This window comes from Erythrolamprus reginae, chromosome 2, assembly GCF_031021105.1.
Source record: "Erythrolamprus reginae isolate rEryReg1 chromosome 2, rEryReg1.hap1, whole genome shotgun sequence".
In the NCBI taxonomy this organism is placed as follows: Eukaryota; Metazoa; Chordata; class Lepidosauria; order Squamata; family Dipsadidae; genus Erythrolamprus; species Erythrolamprus reginae.
Window position 1 is genome coordinate 316,997,438 of NC_091951.1, and position 20,207 is coordinate 317,017,644.

Genomic DNA, 20,207 nt, shown 5'->3' on the forward strand with positions numbered 1-20,207 from the left:
TTCAGACTGTCAAAGTCTGTTTATAGCTATATTATGGTTGCCTAGAAAGCTAATTTTTCCAGATAGAATAGAATAGAATTTTATTAGCCAAGTGTGATTGGATGCACAAGGAATTTGTCTTTGCTGCATATGTTCTCAGTGTACATAAAAGAAAAGTTCATAAAAAATCATAAACTACAACACTTAATGATTGCTCAGCTACAAATAAGCAATTTGGAACCAGGCAATATAAATTGTAAGGATACAAGCAACAAAGTTACAGTCATACAGTCATTTGTGGGAGGAGATGGGTGCAGTCTTAGTAAATAGTCTGACAGTATTGAGGGAATTATTTGTTTAACAGAGTGATGGCATTTGGGAAAAAACTGTTCTTGTGTAGTTGTTCTGGTGTGCAGTACTTTATAGTATCATTTTGAGGGCAGGAGTTGAAACAATTTGTGTGCAGGATGTGAAATATTTTCACAGCCCTCTTTTTGATTTGTGCAGTATAAAGGTCCTCAATGGAAGGCAGATTGGTAACAATAGTTTTTTCTGCAGTTCTAACTATTCTCTAAATTCTGTGTCTGTCTTGACGTGTTGTAGAACCAAACCAGTGAGTTATAGAAGTGCAGATGACAGACTCAACAATTTCTCTGTAGAACTGTATCAGAAGTTCGTTGGGCAGTTTGAGCTTTCTGAGTTGGCGCAGAAAGAACATTCTTTGCTGTGCTTTTTTGATGAAATTTTTGATGGTAGGTGTTCGTTTTAGATCTTGCGATATGGTTGAACCTAGAAATTTGAAGGTCTCTACTGTTGATACTGTGTTGTCTAGTATTGTAAGAGGTAGAGGTATGTGCAGGTTCCTCCTAAAGTCTACCACCATTTCTATGGTTTTGAATGTATTCAGTTCCAGATGGTTCTGGTGACACCACAAGGTTACCTATCCAACCTCCTGTCGGTATGCAGATTCATCATTGTCTCAAATGAGTCCGAGCATTGTTGTATCATCTGTGAACTTCAGTAGTTTAACAGATGGATTTATTTATTTTATTTATTATTTATTACTTAGATTTGTATGCCGCCCCTCTCCGAAGACTCGGGGCGGCTCACAACATGTAAAAAACAAATCATAAGCAATCAGACAGATTTAAAATATTTAAATATTTAAAAAACCCCATATGCTAACAGTCACACACACAGACATACCATGCATAAATTAAACGTGCCCGGGGGAGATGTTTCAGTTCCCCCATGCCTGCCGACAAAGGTGGGTTTTAAGGAGTTTACGGAAGGTAGGAAGAGTAGGGGCAGTTCTAATCTCCGGGGGGAGTTGGTTCCAGAGGGCCGGGGCCGCCACAGAGAAGGCTCTTCCCCTGGGGCCCGCCAACCGACATTGTTTAGTTGACGGGACCCGGAGAAGGCCCACTCTGTGGGACCTAATCGGTCGCTGGGATTCGTGCGGCAGGAGGCGGTCTCGGAGATATTCTGGTCCGATGCCATGAAGGGCTTTAAAGGTCATAACCAACACTTTGAATTGTGACCGGAAATTGATCGGCAACCAATGCAGACTGCGGAGTGATGGTGAAACATGGGCATACCTAGGTAGGCCCATGACTGCTCTCGCAGCTGCATTTTGCACGATCTGAAGTTTCCGAACACTTTTCAAAGGTAGCCCCATGTAGAGAGCATTACAGTAGTCGAATCTCGAGGTGATGAGGGCATGAGTGACTGTGAGCAATGAGTCCCGGTCCAGATAGGGCCGCAACTGGTGCACCAGGCGAACCTGGGCAAACGCCCCCCTCGCCACAGCTGAAAGATGTTGTTCTAATGTGAGCTGTGGATCGAGGAGGACGCCCAAGTTGCGGACCCTCTCTGAGGGGGTCAATAATTCCCCCCCCCCAGGGTGATGGACGGACAGATGGGATTGTCCTTGGGAGGCAGAACCCACAGCCACTCCGTCTTATCCGGGTTGAGCTTGAGTCTGTTGACACCCATCCAGGCCCCAACAGCCTCCAGGCACCGGCACATCACTTCCACCGCTTCGTTGACTGGGCATGGGGTGGAGATGTAAAGCTGGGTATCATCCGCATATTGATGATACCTCACCCCATGTCCTTGGATGATCTCGCCCAGCGGTTTCATGTAGATGTTGAATAGCAGGGGGGAGAGGACCGACCCCTGAGGCACCCCACAAGGGAGAAACCTAGGAGTCGACCTCTGGCCCCCCACTAACACCGACTGCGACCGGCCAGAGAGGTAGGAGGAGAACCACTGAAGGACAGTGCCTCCCACTCCCAACCCCTCCAGCCGGTGCAGAAGGATACCATGGTCGATGGTATCGAAAGCCGCTGAGAGGTCAAGGAGCACCAGGACAGAGGATAAACCCCTGTCCCAGGCCCGCCAGAGATCATCCATCAACGCGACCAAAGCGGTTTCCGTGCTGTAACCGGCCCTGAAACCCGACTGCTGGGGACCTAGATAATCGGCTTCTTCCAAGGACCGCTGGAGCTGGAGTGCCACCACCTTCTCGACAACCTTCCCCATAAAGGGAAGGTTGGAGACTGGACGATAGTTGTTAAGTACGGCTGGGTCCAGAGAGGGCTTCTTGAGGAGGGGGCGCACAAGCGCTTCTTTATAGAGTGATGGAAAAACTCCCCTCCCCAAGGAAGCGTTGGTAATCTCCTGGGCCCAGCTCCGTGTCACCTCCCTGCTGGCCGAAACCAACCAGGAGGGACACGGATCCAGTAAACAGGTGGCGGAACTCACAGCTCCGATGGCCTTGTCCACTTCATCAGGTGTCACCAGATCAAACTCTTCCCAGACAGGTGGACAAGTACGTGCCCCAGTCACCTCGACTGACTCGTTGTCAGTCGACTCTGTTACACAATTGGAGTCGAGATCGGCCCGGATCCGAGCGACTTTATCAGCGAAAAACGTGTTAAAATCCTCGGCACTACTCTGTAAGGGCTCCCCAACTCCCCCCTGGTTGAGAAGGGAGCGGGTCACCCTAAACAGAGCGGCCGGGCGGGATTCCGCTGATGCAATCAAGGCGGCATGGTACGCGCATCTTGCCGCCTTGAGCGCCACTTTGTAAGTCTTAATAAAAGCTCTTACAAGTGTTCGATCGGATTCAGACCTACTCTTCCTCCATCGCTTCTCTAGACGTCTCTTTTGGCGTTTCAACTCCCGGAGCTCCTCGTTGAACCATGGGGCTCTACGGGGTCTAGCGCCATGGAGAGGTCGCAAAGGCGCAATCCGGTCAAGAGCCCCCGCTGCAGCCCTGTTCCAGGCCTCCGCGAGAGACTCCGCCGAACTGTGGACGAGTGCCTCTGGAATAACCCCAAGCGCCGTCTGAAAGCCCTCTGGGTCCATCAGGCGCCTGGGGCGGAACATCTTCATTGGTTCCGCCTCCCTGCGGGGGAGGATTGGAGCCAGGAAGTCAAGCCGTAGTAGGAAATGGTCTGACCATGACAAAGGCAACACTTCTAAGCCCCTTAGTCTCAGACCATTACTCAATTGCTCGGAAAGGAATACCATGTCAGGTGCGTGCCCTCCCTCGTGAGTCGGACCCTGAACTACTTGAGTCAGGTCCACGGCTGTCATGGTGGCCATGAACTCCTGTGCCAACCCAGAGGTTTCGCCGAGTGACGGCAGATTGAAGTCCCCCAAGACAATGAGTCTGGGGAACTCTACCGCCAACCCGGCTACCTCCTCGAGTAGCACAGGCAGGGCTTTTGACACGCAGCTGGGAGGCAGGTACGTGAGAAATAAGCCCACCTGAACTCCTAAGTCCAACTTCATCAAGAGAGACTCGCAACCCGCTATTTCCGGAGCAATGAGTCTACGCAGGCAAAGGCTCTCCCTGGCTACAATAGCCACTCCTCCCCCCCTCCCCTGGGGTCGCGGTTGATGCCATATCTGAAACCCGGCTGGGCAAATTTCAGAGAGAGGAACACCTCCCTCCGGGCCCAGCCAGGTTTCAGTAATACATGCCAGGTCGGCCTCCTCATCCAGGATCAAATCCCGGATGAGGAGAGCTTTATTAACCACCGACCTGGCATTCAGCAGCAGCAACCTGAGCCCAGGGCCAGAGTTACACTCATCACCAGTACCCAAGATTGGGTTCACAGAGCCAGAACAGGGGACCGTTATTAAGCAACGGTCCCTCGTTCCCCTGGAACGGCTAACTCTGTGGCCCCCGCCATATCTGCCTCTCCCCAGCAACACAGGGATATTCCGACCCCCTGCCACCCCAGAGATCGGTGCCCCTCCCTCTCCTGTCTCCCGGGCGTCAGGTGGGCCAGACATATCATTCACACTACTATCGATACACTCATCCATACTATATCCCCCCCCCGCCCCCGCCCATCTTGTTAAAGATGCAGTCATTGGTATAGAGAGAGAAGGGAAGAGGAGAGAGCACACTGTCTTGTGGGGGGGGCTGTGCTAATTGTACAGATATTTAATGTGATTCTACTTTATTTATTTATTTATTAGATTTGTATGCCACCCCTCTTCGAAGACTCGGGGCGGCTAACAACAATATAAAAAGACAATGTAAACAAATCTAATATTAAAAATAGTCTAAAAAACTCCAATTTAAAGAACCAATCATACATACAAGCATACCATGTATAAATTCTATAAGCCTAGGGGGAAGGGAAAATTTCAATTCCCCCATGCCTGATGACAGAGGTGGGTTTTAAGGAGCTTGCGAAAGGCAAGGAGGGTGGGGGCAACTCTGATATCTGGGGGGAGTTGGTTCCAGAGAGTCGGGGCCGCCACAGAGAAGGCTCTTCCTTGTGAAGTTACTTAGCTTTACTTGCTCCTTCCCCATTAGTCACTTACAAGTGCGTTCAGGTACTGCTAACTGGTTCAGCTTAGTTAGAAGAATGTCTGGAATGATAGCACTGAATGTTGAACTATAAAGTCTACAAAGAGGATCCTTGCGTAGGTCTTTGGAGATTCAGGATGTTGTAGGATGTAGTGGAAAGCCATATTAACAGCATCATCTGTTGACTTGTTTGCTCAGTATGCAAATTGCAAGGAGTCTAAGAGTGGATCCGTGATGCTTTTCAAGTGGGACAGCACTAGATTTTCAAAAGTTTTCATAACTACAGATGTTAGAGCAACTGGTCTGTAGCCGTTCAGTTCCTTGATGATGGGCTTCTTTGGCAGTGGGATGATAGTGGAGTGTTTGAAGCAGGAAGGAATATAGCACATCTCTACTGATTCACTGATGATTTGGGTGAAGATGGGGGCCAATTGGTCAGCACAGACTTTTAAATAAGGAGTTATCTTGTCTGGGCCTGGAGCTTTTCCTGACTTTTGTCTGTGAAATAGGTCTTGATTTTCTTTTCTGTTATCACTAGAGGTTGTGAACCCAATGGAATGGGGTCAGTTGTAGGAGGTTTGGGTGTTGTTGGTGTGTCTGAGATGAGGGCTGTGGAGATAGGTAGATGTCACTTTGATTTATGAATTAAACATTCCATGAAGTAATTATTAAAGTTCGATTACTTTAATAGTTTACATTTAATAGAAGTTAAGTTATGGCACTCCTATTTTTACTATTTAGCTTATTTACATGTAGTTCTTATTTATCTGGCTGGAAGAAATAATGCACTAAAATATTTTGATCCTAGCAATGATGATTATAATGAAACTAAAAATTACATTCCCCCCAATTAGGGTGTCTGGAATCTTTTGACAAGTAAGGAGAGCCTAACATTGGGAGTGGCAAGCTGAGGGCTCCAAACTGGTAGTTGTCTCATCACATAATTGGTTAGGTGGGATTTTGGTGAATTCTTTGAGTTTATTCAGGATTTATCCCAGTTGTTATGCATTTTCAATCTCCAAGTTGGGGAGCTTGTACTGTTAATTTTTAGCAGTCATTCTAAAAGATACTTCCAAGGGTTCCATAAAAGCCCTGTGGGGATTCTGAATGGCCCTAGGGCAGTGATGTCAAACCTTTTTTTCCTTGGGTGCCGAAAAAGCATGCACACATGCTATCCCGCATGAGCAAGTGCCCACACCCATAATTTAATGCGTGGGAATGGCAAAAACAGCTTTCCCCACCACCCAGAAGCCCTCTGGAGGCCAGAAACGGCCTGTTTCCCAACTTCTGGTGGGCCCAGTAGGCTCGTTTTGCTCTCCCCAGGGTCCAAAGGCTTCCATGGAGCGGGGGGAGGGTAAAAACACCCTTCCCCACCCCCCTGGAGGCTCTCTGGAAGCCAAAATCACCCTCCTAGAGCCTCTGTGTGAGCCAAAAATCAGCTGGCCATCCCACACATGCACGTTGGAGCTGAGTTAGAGCAACGGCCCAGGTGCCAGCAGATATGGCTCCGTGTGCCACCTGTGGCACCCATGCCATAGGTTCGCCATCACTGCCCTAGGGCTTTGGATTGCCTATTCTTGCCTTAGAAAAGCTATGAAGAATTAAGAATAGGACAATGTTACATTCTCAGACTGAAGCACATAGGCTTCAGTCAGCTCCTCCATTCTGGAGGGAAAATACTAACTGCTGATTGGCTAGGCTGTCTGGCAGCTCCTTAGAAAAGGGCTGACTGTCAGTCAGAGCCTTTGCTGCATTGTAAATACCGTAGTTGCCAATTAAAGAGCTGTTGTTTTGAAACCATTTCTGCTGCCACTATCATCCACCCTAATGGAATATGGAATATCCATGTGGAATATATGGACACAGGTGTAGTCTTGGAGAAATCATTTTATCTTTCACAATTTATCAAATTTGTAAAAAGCAAGGCTTTGATCACAGATCAGAGTTGTCACCAAATTTTTGGCTCTCCTCTGATAAAAAAGAGTTTGAATGATAGTGATGAAAAGATTGAAATTTGATGCTTAGGAGAACACGCGTGCATCTGCTTACAGAGAAGTATACAGTATTGCCTAAATTGTACAGTTTTATGCAGAAGGGACAATAGGAATCAAGCAGAAAATGAATGCTTTTTGGAAGAAATTAAATTAAATTAAATTAAATTAAATTAAATTAAATTAAATTAAAGACTTCTATGCCGCCCAATCCCATGGGACTCATAGCTGATGAAGCAGTAGTGAAACAAGAGTTGACAGTTTGAGGAGACTCAAAAAGGGAATATATGGTAAATTGAAAGATGGACAAATGAAACAGAAGGTACCAAAAAGAGTTTGTGTGATTTTAGATTCTTGCTTTTAAACACTTTTAGCAGCTGATAAAATTAAATTGGAGCCAGCTGAGCCAGGGGGAGACCGGTTACAACAATGGGGGTAAGAACTCATTTAGATGACTGGAGACTAAGGTGATATCCCTCCCCCTCCCCCCTGGACTACTATTTTTGAAAAAAAACAGTCCTTTCCTTTTATTGCCTTTGGAAGAATCTTACCGTACCCTTTGTGGAAGAACTGTGACTCACGAAATTTTTTAAAGATTGACTCGAGCTAATGTATTGTATTTTTTGATGAACTGTTTTTAGTGTAAATTAATTTAATTGATTTTGTCTATATCCTTGCTATTTATTATTTTTGCTGTTTTTAGTATTAGTACTTAGTGGGGGGGATTTTAAGATGAATGATTGGAACTGGAGGAGTGATATGTATAGTATGAGTGACTGGAATTGGATAGGTGATGTATATGGTATGAGTGAATACATTGTTATGAATGAGGAGGTCAGCCTGTCTGGTGGTGTGTACGCGAGAGGGTTGGGGGAGCCTATATCTGTGGTGGCAGAGGATCAGAACATCCTGATGCTGCTGGGGAGAGGCAGATATGATGGGAACCATGGGGCATGCCATTCCCAGGGAATGAGGGAATGCTGCTTGAAAGCGATCCCTTGTTCTGGCCCCATGAGTTCTGCTCAGGGTCCTAGTGATGAGTGTAATCCGGACCCTGGACTCAGGCTGCTGCTGCTCAATGCCAGGTTGGTAGTTAACAAGGCTCTCCTCATCTGAGATTTGATCTTGGAGGAGGAGACTGACCTGGTATGTGTGACTGAAACCTGGCTGGGCCCAGAGGGAGGAGTTCCCCTCTCTGAAATATGCCCAGTCGGGTTTCAGGTACAGCACCACCATGACCCCATGGAAGGTGGGGAGGAGTCGCTATTATAGCCAAGGAGACTATTAGCCTACGCAGACTCACTGCTCCTGAGATTGTGGGTTGCAAGTGCTTCTTTGTGAAGTTGGATCCAGGGGTTCAGGTGGGCTTGTTGCTCACATACCTGCCTCCCAGCTGCATGTCAACAGCCCTGCCTGTGCTGCTCGAGGAGGTAGCCGGGCTGGCGATGGAGTTCCCAGGACTTATTGTTCTGGGGGACATGAATCTGCCATCACTCGACGAATCGTCGGGGCTAGCACAGGAGTTCATGGCCACCATGACAGCCATGGACCTGACCCAAGTAGTTCAGGGTCCGACCCACGAGGGGGGACACGCACCCGACATGATATTTCTCTCAGAGCAGTTGAGCAATGGTCTGAGACTAAGGGGCTTAGAAGCTGTGCCTTTGTCATGGTCAGACCATTTTCTGCTATGGCTTGACTTCAAGGCTCCAATCCTTGAGGATTCTGTCCCAGACGTCTGATGGATCCAGAAAGCTTTCAGAGGGAGCTTGGGGTTTTACCGGATTCACTCATACACAGCTTGGTGGAGTCTCTTGCTGTGGCCTGGAGCAGGGCTGCGACGGAGGCTCTTGACCGAATTGCGCCGTTGCGACCTCTGTGTGGCATTAGACCCTGGAATGCTCATTGGTTTACCAAGGAGCTCCGGGTGTTGAAACGCCAGAAGAGATATATAGAGAAGCGGTGGAGGAAGAGTAAATCCGAATCTGATCGAACACTTGTAAGAGCTCATATTAATACTTACAAAGTGGTGCTCAAGGCGGCAAGATGTGTGTATCATGCTGTCTTGATTGCATCAGCGGAATCCCGCCCAGCCACTCTGTTCAGAGTGACCCTCTCCCTTCTTAATAGTGGGGTGTTCAGGAGCCCTTGCAGGGCAGTACCGAGGACTTTAACTTGTTTTTCGCTGATAAAGTCGCTCAGATCCAGACAGACTTCGACTCCAATTGGATAGCAATGTCGGCTGACAATGAGTCAGTCGAGGTGACTGGGGCCTATCCTTGTCCATCTGTCTGGGAGGAGTTTGACTTGGTGACACCTGAAGAAGTGGACAAGGCCATTGAAGCTGTGAGTTCTGCCACCTGTTTACTGGATCCATGTCCCTCTTGGTTGGTTTCGGCCAGCAGAGAGGTGACACGGAGCTGGGTCCAGGAGATTGTCAATGCTTCTCTGGGGGGGGTCCTTTCCGGCTCCCTACAAGGAGGCACTCATGCGCCCCCTCCTCAAGAAGCCTTCCCTGGACCCAGCTGCACTTAATAACTATCGGGAAGGTTGTCGAGAAGGTGGTGTCGCTCCAGCTCCAGTGGTACTTGGAAGAAGCCAATTATCTAGGCCCTCAACAGTTGGGTTTCAGGCCCGGCTGCAGCACGGAAACTGCTTTGGTCGCACTGATGGATGATCTCTGGCAGGCCTGGGACAGGGATTTATCCTCTGTCTTGGTGCTTCTTGACCTCTCAGTGGCTTTCAATATCATTGACCATGGTATTTTTCAGTGCCAGCTGGAGGGGTTGGGAGTGGGAGGCACTGTTCTGCAGTGGTTCTCATCCTACCTCTCTGGTCGGTCGCAGTCGGTGTTAGTGGGGGGTCAGAGGTCGACCCCTAGGTTTCTCCCTTGTGGGGTGCCTCAGGGATCAGTCCTCTCCCTCTTTCTATTTAATATCTACATGAAACTGCTGGGTGAGATCATCCAAGGGCATGGGGTGAGGTATCATCAGTACTCTGATGATACCCAGCTGTACATCTCCACCCCATGTCCAGTCGGTGAAGCAGTGGAAGTGATGTGCCGGTGCCTGGAGGCTGTTAGGGTCTGGATGGGTATCAACAGGCTCAAACTTAACCCTGACAAGATGGAGTGGCTGTGGGTTTTGCCTCCCAAGGACAATTCCATCTCTCCGTCCATTAGCATGGGGGGGGGGAATTATTGACCCCCTCGGAGAGGGTCCGCAACTTGGGCATCCTCCTCGATCCACAGCTAACATTAGAACATCATCTTTCAGCTGTGGCGAGGAGCGCGTTTACCCAGGTTCGCCTGGTGCACCAGTTGCGGCCCTATTTGGACAGGGAGTCATTGCTCACAGTCACTGATGTCCTCATCACCTCGAGGTTCGACTACTGCAATGCTCTCTACATTGGGCTACCTTTGAAGTATGTTTGGAAACTTCAGATCGTGCAGAATGCAGCCGCAAGAGCAATGGTGGGCTTCACTAGGTATGCACATGTTTCATCAACACTCCGCGGCCTGCACTGGCTGCCGATCAATTTCCAGTCACAATTCAAAGTGTTTGTAATGACCTATAAAGCCCTACATGACATTGGACCAGAATACTGTACCTATGAGACCACCTTCTGCCGCACGAATCCCAGCAGCTGATTAGGTCCCACAGAGTTGGCCTTCTCCGGGTCCCGTCGACTAAACAATGTCGGTTGGTGGGGCCCAGGGGAAGAGCCTTCTCTGTGGTGGCCCCGGCCCTCTGGAATCAACTCCCTCGAGAGATTCAAACAGCCTCCACCCTCCTCGCCTTCCGTAAAATGCTGAAGACTCACCTTTGTCGCCAGGCATGGGGATGATTACCTCCCCCCCTTCATTGTTTCTCTGACCTCTGTTGTATGATTAATTGGGTTGAGTGTGTATGACTGCGTAGTTGTGATTTTATGATATTGATTATTTTATATTAATGGTTTTTTAGTTGACTTTTTAAAATTTAATATTAGATTTGTAATGCATTGTACTATTGTTATGTTGTGAGTCGCCCCAAATCTTCAGAGAAGGGTGGCATACAAATCTAATAAATTATTATTATTATTATTATTATTATTATTATTATTATTATTATTATTAAATTACACCAGATTCTGCAAAGTATTGCTTTTTAGATACAATGAACTAAAATTCCATGAACTTCTAGGTAGATTTTTAGCCTTTGGCTGTGATAATGAAGGGACATAATAATAGTAGAATAGGTAGAGTTATAGTTGCCAAAAGGTTTGGAAAGTTAAACTATACAGTACTCACAAAAATCTAAGCAAAATATTTTTGTGTATGAATTCAAGCTATTTTCCGATAGCCCAATTTAATAACCTAAAGATTAAATCTTTCATTAAAAAGAGTCTTGTTCCACCATAGGGATCTACAACTTAATACATTAATAAATAATAAAATGCAAATCAATCTACACAAAAGATATATTCTATGTAAAGCCTTTAATGGGAGCAGCAAATTTGTTCTTACAATAACAGATACATACACAGCATTATTAAAAGGTTGCTGTACAGAGAAGAAAACTGGAAACAGAATTATTGTTTGAAACAGCCTTCTTTCTAGGTACTATACCTAAACTGAGTACAAAAAAGAACAATAACTTCAATGAGAAAATAATTATATCACTATAAATTTAGTTGCATTTCACGTATTTTCTAAATGCATCCAATTTTATCCCAAGATTTATTTTGTTGACAGCAGGATCTTGAAATATCCCTTGTCAGAAAATTACCAAAATGCACAGAACAGGAGGAAGGTGTACAGATGTTCTTTTTTCTGCTCAGCCAATAAAAAAATATAGATCAAAGCCTCCTAGTGATAAAAGGAATCTTTCCTCCTATAGGTGTTTTCTGCTAGACTCAATCCAGAACACACTGCTGTAATTTTAAAATCTTTATATGTACAAGTGTATTTGTGATACTAAAACTCATTCAGCAACGTCTTCAATTCATCAACAACTTCCAAAGAACTTCCCGAAACTCCAAGAAGCTACGTTTCACATCCTTATTAATTCCCAGGATAGAAATGACTTTTCAGTCAGATTGTTGACTGAATGCAGTAATACATTTAATATAATTTAGAAAAATAAATACTTGGCATTCGAACAAAATCTTTACACAGCTCTGTACAAGAAAGAGTGCTAAATTCACAAGAAAAAGCAAACATTAGGTGTATCTCTATGTGGTATTTTTCCAAAATCAAGACTCTATATTAAAACTTTTGCCTAAGTTTTAAATCAAGAACACTGTATTACTGGAAATTCACTATTTAAACATTTTAAAATACGCATTTAAATTTTATATATTGTCAGAGATGAGTTACTGTGTAAACTCATATAATGCTTAATGTATTTTCCCACAAAAATATTCTGATCATTACCCATATTTTATCAATAATAACAAAAAGTTTTGTTTTGTTGGCATTGTTGGATGATTTAAAGGAAAGCATTTGTAAAAAAACAAATTGTACCCCTTAGAAAAGTTGTGCCACAATAAACTGGCTAAATCTTTAAGGGATATAAGCCTTTATTTTCATGCAAATTATTTTAAATGGTTCTAATTCACAAGTTATCTGTATGATCATAACCTAATCACTTCCACAGAATAAAAAGCCATTCTTAGATGTTAAGATAAATATATCATTTGATATAGCATGAATTTTTAAAAACAAAGAAGAAAAGAAAGCTATTACCAGAATAGGGAACAAAGCCTGGGAGGCATTTATTGTAAATCACACCTTTGTAATAAAACTTTATCCATTAAAAAGTGCTGTTAATTTTTTGTATGTAAAGAGCAACTTCAGGAAAATATTCATTAGGGTTAGGGTCTGGGTTACAGCCTAGAGATAAATGATTATAAAACACTTCCAACTAACTTTTCATTATTATAACTCATGTCTGTTTAAAATTAAAAAGAAACATGTTGCTAAAGCCCAAGAGAATTGCTTTAGAAGGGACAGAAAGTTGGCACAATTCAGGTTGCTACATTCTCTAAAACAATATCCCTACCATCTCTATAAGCTTCAAAAAGCCACATCAGATAACTTAGCTTCTGCTTTTCACAGAAACAAGATGAAAGGCAATAAGGGACATGTGCAATTTGCCATGTGTCAGCTGCAATCACAACTGCCCTTCAATAGTTTTCTTCCTTCAGCTACATTTTTATACCCAATGCTGTATTTTTAGGCAGGGATGGAGACTTTGGTGGTCTCCCAATGTTGTTGGATTAAAACTAGTGGTGTGCAAAAAATATGAATTTTGTAACAGGGGTGACATCTTCCAAGCAACAGTGCCAACCCTAGTAATATTGCAAGAATTATTTCAGACTCAAAGTAACTGTTTTAATTTAGGATATTTTGCAGACGTTTCATTAATATCCTCCCAGGAGCTCAATCATCATGATGAGAGGTAAGGGATTATAACAGGTTCTGCAATCTGACATTATGAAATAAGAAATAGATAGCAATATGACGCACGTCCATTATTCATTGTTTCTTCCAAATGGAACTCAAACTTAGGGTCAACAAATCAAAGAGAATATATTTAGGCAAGAGGGTAGCTTGGGGAATATACTGTACATGTGGTCTTATCCTCCTGCAAACAGTTCTATTTTTTTGCAAATTATCTACATATGCCTTTAACAGATTAAAAAACAGGAAGGACTAGAATAAGACATATAGTTCTTACTTAAACCTATTTGATAAAGATATGAAGACAACCTTCTCAGACTTCAGTTTCCTATGAGAGTGTAATACTCTTATTAAAATACACAATAGAAAATATCTTTTGACTTTAATTGAAAGCGATATCTTTTTTATTAAAAAAATGCCTTCAGAATGTTTAAATAACTCTCAATTTTCTCCCATGAAAAATTGATTCAGGTGATATTCAGGAAAAAGTATATGACTATTTCGGCAGTGGATTGGCAGTAATTACAAAACCAGATATTCATGGACACATCTTTAAAGATAGTAAATATTTATATAATCTTAATATGAATTTCCATTTAGAATAAATTAACTATTTTGAAACTACAGCAGCACACAGCAATTTAACCAATTAGATTCACTTAAAATATGTTTTAGTGCTGTGTTATATATTATAAAAATATTTTTTAAAGTTTAATCTATATCTCTTTACAAAAATATTAAATGTTTCAAGACAATGGCTTACACTGTCCAGGTTTCCTATAAAAGAGATACCGTTTTCTCCAAAATTTGCTATTCAAGATAAACTCTTTTGTAATTATAACATTATAGCAGGATACAATATTGTAATAAAAATTATCTGTATTTCTCATTGTTGAAAAACCATGACTCAAATGTCTGATTAATTGTTTTTAAAAAATTTAAATCAGAAAGAAGAAATCCAAATAGCCAGAAACATTATCTCCCGAATGAATGCTTCTACCTCCTCCAATATTCCATACAGTACGTAAAAAAGCTATAGAATATTTATGCTATACACTAACTAAAAACTATATATATAAAATCCTGCACATCCTTCATATATTTGGTTTGCAAGTTGTTTTTTAGTCATTATGTTGTCATCCATGGATCGTGATATCGTGATTTCAGTCACCCATTATGACTTTGGTCAATTAAGGTCCCATATACAGGTTGTCCTCAGTTTATAATCACAACTGAAACCAAGTAAGTGAATCATTGCACTTACGTGAATCAAACAGTCAGTAAGTGAATCTCACTTCCTACTGGGAAGGTTGCGAATGGTGAGATAACATGATCACCAAATTACAGGATACTGCAATCGTTGTAAATACATAGCCAAGCATCCCAATTTGACAGCCAAGTATCCAAATTTTGATCCCATGATTCTGGGGATGTCATGATAGTAATAAGTGCAGAGACTGGTCGTAAGTCACTTTTTCCAATGACACTGTAGCTTTCAAACAGTTGCTAAACAAATGGTTGCACTTTGAGAACTACCCATAGAACTCTTTAGTGTGACAGAAAAGGTGTAGACTAGGTTACGAAACTTAATCATATCTTTGTCACTTGCAACATTCTCTTATAATAAGGACAGCACCTGTCAGTTCTGAGTCACATTTTGGTCAATCTGCCAAAAGCACAACCAAAAACCAATTTCACACTAAGCATTTTCAGACTATTCTATGCAAACCAGAAATCTCTAAAAACTACATCCCAAGGCCATATATTGCTCTCTGCAACCCACCAAATAGGAGGTACATGCAATGTATTGACATACCCAGTGTGGATGGTATCGATACCATCTATATGTGTGTGAGAGATAGCTGTCTAAGGCCTAGATAGATACGAAACACTCTTATTAGAGTACTAAACTTCCGACCTTTTGGACAACGGACCTTGCCAGAATAGCAAAAATGTACAAAAACATGTTTACATCCTGTATCCAGATGAAGAAATCCTACTTTTTAGGCCAAGAAACATTCATAAAGGCAGGACAACAACTTGATGGATTAATCTAGAGAGTTCCAAGGAACTATGATGAAATTGGATGCAAGACAACCCCATATATGGACAGGAGGAAGGGGGTGTAAACCAGATATGAAAATACTATATATATATGGTTCTTGAAGTTAGGTACTTTACCTTTTGAGGCACACGGGGAAAAATACCTGTGACTTCAATTGGTCCTGGTATGATACGGTATTATCATGCTGGCATCTTTAGGATCCTTATGTTATGTTTGATATATGTTATGTTTGATAAATGTTTCTATGATATATATATATATATCATGTGGTTAATAAGGATTTTTAGCTTTTATTCTCATGGTCTGGGGAATTTTTCTTACAGGAGGCATCTTAAGATTTGAAGAAATGTACATTTTTAGAGAGAGCTTAGGAGCATTGTCAAGTCCCTAAAAGGTCAGTGCACATTCACTAGAGCACCAGAACTGGAGTCAAAGAGAAATGGGTCATACTTGAAAAGAGTATGGTTCACCATTACTTGGAATAAGAAGACTGCCCTCTGCAATGATTTGCTGCAAATATTATTTGCATTGTAGGAACCTGATATTGAATAAAATATCGGAGGAAGCCCTTTTAAAGTTACAATATTAAAATTCCAGGCATTCAAGTATTGCTTCATACGTGAAGTGTAGAAATAAAGTGCTTTTACTGACATATTTCACCCACCCACCCCACCCCCCAAAAATAATAACTTGAATCTTAGTTTAAATCTAGTCCATGGCCAAGATGCACAGAGGAAAAGAAATATACACAGGAGGGGAAAAATATCCACACTGGAAGAGCTATGATCCTTCTTTCTGCTGTAGTTCTCATCATTGAAGAGATCAGCTTAATTTCTATACAAAACTGTGTCATTTTAGTAGAGAAACAGCAAATGAAACAAGTTGTATCCATGGCTGTAAGCTCACCAATCATGCAAGATCTTTAAATTCACCAAATAAAAAACGAGGCCAATTTTTAACAACAAAAAAAGCACATGAACATATTACTTAATAAGGATGTGGGAATGGAATCTGTACCTATGCGCAAATGGCAATGCATTCTGGGTTGCTTCAGCCCTTGGTTCTGAATTTTGTGTCACTTCTGGCATTGTCCTTTCATCATCTGTCCCATTAATGCTCTCCGGTGTAAGAGGGGATTGAATATCACCCGCAGATTCCTTTAAAAAGGAAAAAAAAGGAATGGTTACATATTTCACTTCTATACAATATACTTCCAATATATAAAACGAAATGCTGCAGTTATCAAATATATTTTAGGTCTTAGAAAATATCAATGTTCGGCATTGTCGTTTGGCGGGACCCAGAGGAAGAGCCTTCTCTGTGGCGGCTCCGACCCTCTGGAATCAGCTCCCCCCAGAGATTAGAACTGCCCCCACCCTCCTTGCCTTTCGTAAACTCCTTAGAACTCACCTCTGTTGTCAAGCTTGGGGGAACTGAAACATCTCCCCCTGCCTACGTAGTTTTCTGTGTATGATATGACTGTATGTATGTTTTTTATATATTGGGGTTTCTTGTTTTTTAGACTTTTTAAATGTATTATTGTTATTTTAGAGTTTAACTATTAGATTTGTCATTATATGTTGTTTTTATAATTGCTGTGAGCCGCCCCGAGTTTACGGAGAGGGGCGGCATACAAATCTAATAAGTAATCATAATAATCCTACTGAACCTTTAAAGCAGAAAACAGAAGGAATCTAGAGAGCTGCAGCCTGTGTGTGTGTGTATATCAAATCATCTCCCATCTATTGTTTCAATGAACTATGTCAAAAGATGTTCTGCTTCATGGAGCAGCATCTGAGGGTCACAGCAATTCAGGCAGTGCTGTGATGTTGTTTCAATGTGTATTGTGATGTTGCAGAGATTATATACCCCAAAGGGCAAAATTTGTTGCATTGCACACATTCCTCATTCTGAGAGCCTAAAAATTTGAAAGTGCCACAGTTTTCTAGGTATCTCTTTCGGTGCTAATTTTTAGAAACATAGAAACATAGAAGTCTGACCGCAGAAAAAGACCTCATGGTCCATCTAGTCTGCCCTTATACTTTTTCCTGTATTTTATCTTAGGATGGATATATGTTTATCCCAGGCATGTTTAAATTCAGTTACTGTGGATTTACCAACCACGTCTGCTGGAAGTTTGTTCCAAGGATCTACTACTCTTTCAGTAAAATAATATTTTCTCATGTTGCTTTTGATCTTTCCCCCAACTAACTTCAGATTGTGTCCCCTTGTTCTTGTGTTCACTTTCCTATTAAAAACACTTCCCTCCAGGACCTTATTTAACCCTTTAACATATTTCAATGTTTCGAACATGTCACCCCTTTTCCTTCTGTCCTCCAGACTATACAGATTGAGTTCATTAAGTCTTTCCTGATACGTTTTATGCTTAAGACCTTCCACCATTCTTGTAGCCCGTCTTTGGACCCGTTCAATTTTGTCAATATCTTTTTGTAGGTGAGGTCTCCAGAACTGAACACAGTATTCCAAATGTGGTCTCACCAGCGCTCTATATAGCGGGATCATAATCTCCCTCTTCCTGCTTGTTATACCTCTAGCTATGCAGCCAAGCATCCTACTTGCTTTCCCTACCGCCTGACTGCACTGTTCACCCATTTTGAGACTGTCTGAAATCACTACCCCTAAATCCTTTTCTTCTGAAGTTTTTGCTAACACAGAACTGCCAATACAATACTCAGATTGAGGATTCCTTTTCCCCAAGTGCAATATTTTACATTTGGAAACATTAAACTGCAGTTTCCATTGCTTTGACCATTTATCTAGTAAAGCTAAATCATTTACCATGTTACAGACGCCTCCAGGAATATCAACCCTATTGCACACTTTAGAGTCATCGGCAAATAGGCAAACCTTCCCTATCAAACCTTCCTCTATGTCACTCAGAAACATATTAAAAAGAATAGGACCCAGAACAGACCCTTGTGACACACCGCTTGTAACCTGTCTCTGCTCAGAATACTCGCCATTAACAATAACTCTCTGATGTCTATGCTTCAGCCATAGGGATTAAGTCCAATCTTCACTAATTTTGACAACAATAGCAAAATCTCACAATGTTGGGGGTGGGGAATGCTCTCCGAGTGTTCGGAGAAGGGCGGCATACAAATCTAATAAACTATAACTAACTATAACTAATGCCTAGTCTACCAATATTCTACCTGCACTTGGGTTCAAATGAATTATTGCATGTGGAATTATCTAAAAAAGAAGAAGTCCCAAGTGAAACTCAGAGATGAGTGAATCTATTCATCTCCAGTTCAAGATATTTAAGAGTAGGAGCTGTCTCAGGCTTTTCCTTTTCTAGAATTCTTCATATTTGCTGTTTCCATGTGGCACTTTCAAAATAGGTCTAGATCAGGGGTGTCAAACTCAAGGCCTGGGGGCTGGATCTGGCCCACGGGAATGCCCTGGAAACAGTGAACTAGCCTGCAGTGCCTCTGCCAGTGAAAACAGAGCCTCGGGGGGCTGCTGGCAGAGGGTTGTAGGAGACTGTTGCAGCTGAAAATGGCAGACCACTCAGGCCGCCACAGGTGCCCTCAAAAGAAAAGATGTTGATCTGGCCATGCCCACCCTGGTCACACCCACTCCGGCCCCCCTGAGGTCAAAAATAATGAAATTGAGTTTGACACTCCTGTTCTAGATGGCTAGATAGATTGTTACATCCTCATGAATCAGGCAGTTTTTCTCAACCCTGGCCCCTTCAAAATGGGGGACTTCAATTCCCAGAATTCCCACAGCTGTGAAATTCTGGGAATTGAAGTTCCTCATCTTCAAGCAGCCAAGGTTGAGAAACATTGGGCTAGAGGTTATAATGACTTTCTACTTTTGCTCCTAGAGAACAATGATGGCGAACCTATGGCATGCGTGCCACAGGTGGTACGCGGAGCCATATTTGAGGGCACCCAAGGCATTGCCCTATGTCAGGTCTGCCAGCTGATTTTCAGCCTTCTTTTTGGCCATTTTTGCTCAGCCCAGGGTTCAGGAAAAACTGTTGGCCCGTTGGCCCATTTTCCACTCTTCTCAGGTTTCAGGGGACTTTCTTGAATCCTGGGGACAGTGATAAACAGCCCTGTTTGGCCATTTGTTACTCTCCCCAGGCTCAGGAAGCTTTTCTGAACCCTGGGGAAAGAGAAAAACAGCCCAATGGGCCCAGCAAAAGTCTGTGCGCATGCGTGGGGGGACGGAACAGTGCAGGGAACTTGTACGCATGCATGGGTGCAGCAGAGGGTTGTGTGCATACATGTGGGAGGGCATTGGACCAGAATATCTCCGGGACCGCCTTCTGCTGCACGAATCCCAGTGACCAGTTAGGTCTCAAAGAGTTGGCCTTCTCCGGGTCCCGTCGACTAAACAATGTCGTTTGGCAGGACCCAGGGGAAGAGCCTTCTCTGTGGCAGCCCCAACCCTCTGGAACCAACTCCCCCCAGATATCAGAGTTGCCCTCACCCTCCTTGCCTTTCGTAAGCTCCTTAAAACCCACCTCTGTCTTCAGGCATGGGGGAATTGAGACCTAGGCTTATAAAATTTATGCATGTTATGTCTGTATGTATGATTGGTTTCTTAAATTAGGGTTTTTAAATTAACTTAAATATTAGATTTTTTTATATTGTCTTATTATTGTTGTTAGCCACCCCGAGTCTAGGGAGAGGGTTGGCAATCAAATCAAATCAAATCAAATCAAATCAAATCAAATCAAATCAAATCAAATCAAATCAAATCAAATCAAATCAAATCAAATCAAATCAAATCAAATCAAATCAAATCAAATCAAATCAAATCAAATCAAATCAAATCAAATCAAATCAATAAATTGTATTTTGGGTGTGGGGACATGCATGCTATCACATGTGTGTGCTCCCGTTTGGCACCCAAGTC

General features: G+C 42.9%; 1 protein-coding gene across 1 annotated transcript in view; it reads right to left on the bottom strand.

The window, feature by feature from the left end:
• The window catches only part of HOMER1 (homer scaffold protein 1), a 100,462-nt gene that overhangs the window by 34,963 nt on the left and 45,292 nt on the right, over window positions 1-20,207 (bottom strand). Inside the window, exon 5 of the mRNA XM_070743227.1 lies at window positions 16,332-16,471. Within this exon, the coding sequence (XP_070599328.1) occupies window positions 16,332-16,471 (140 nt within the window). The remainder of the gene's footprint in view (window positions 1-16,331; window positions 16,472-20,207) is intronic.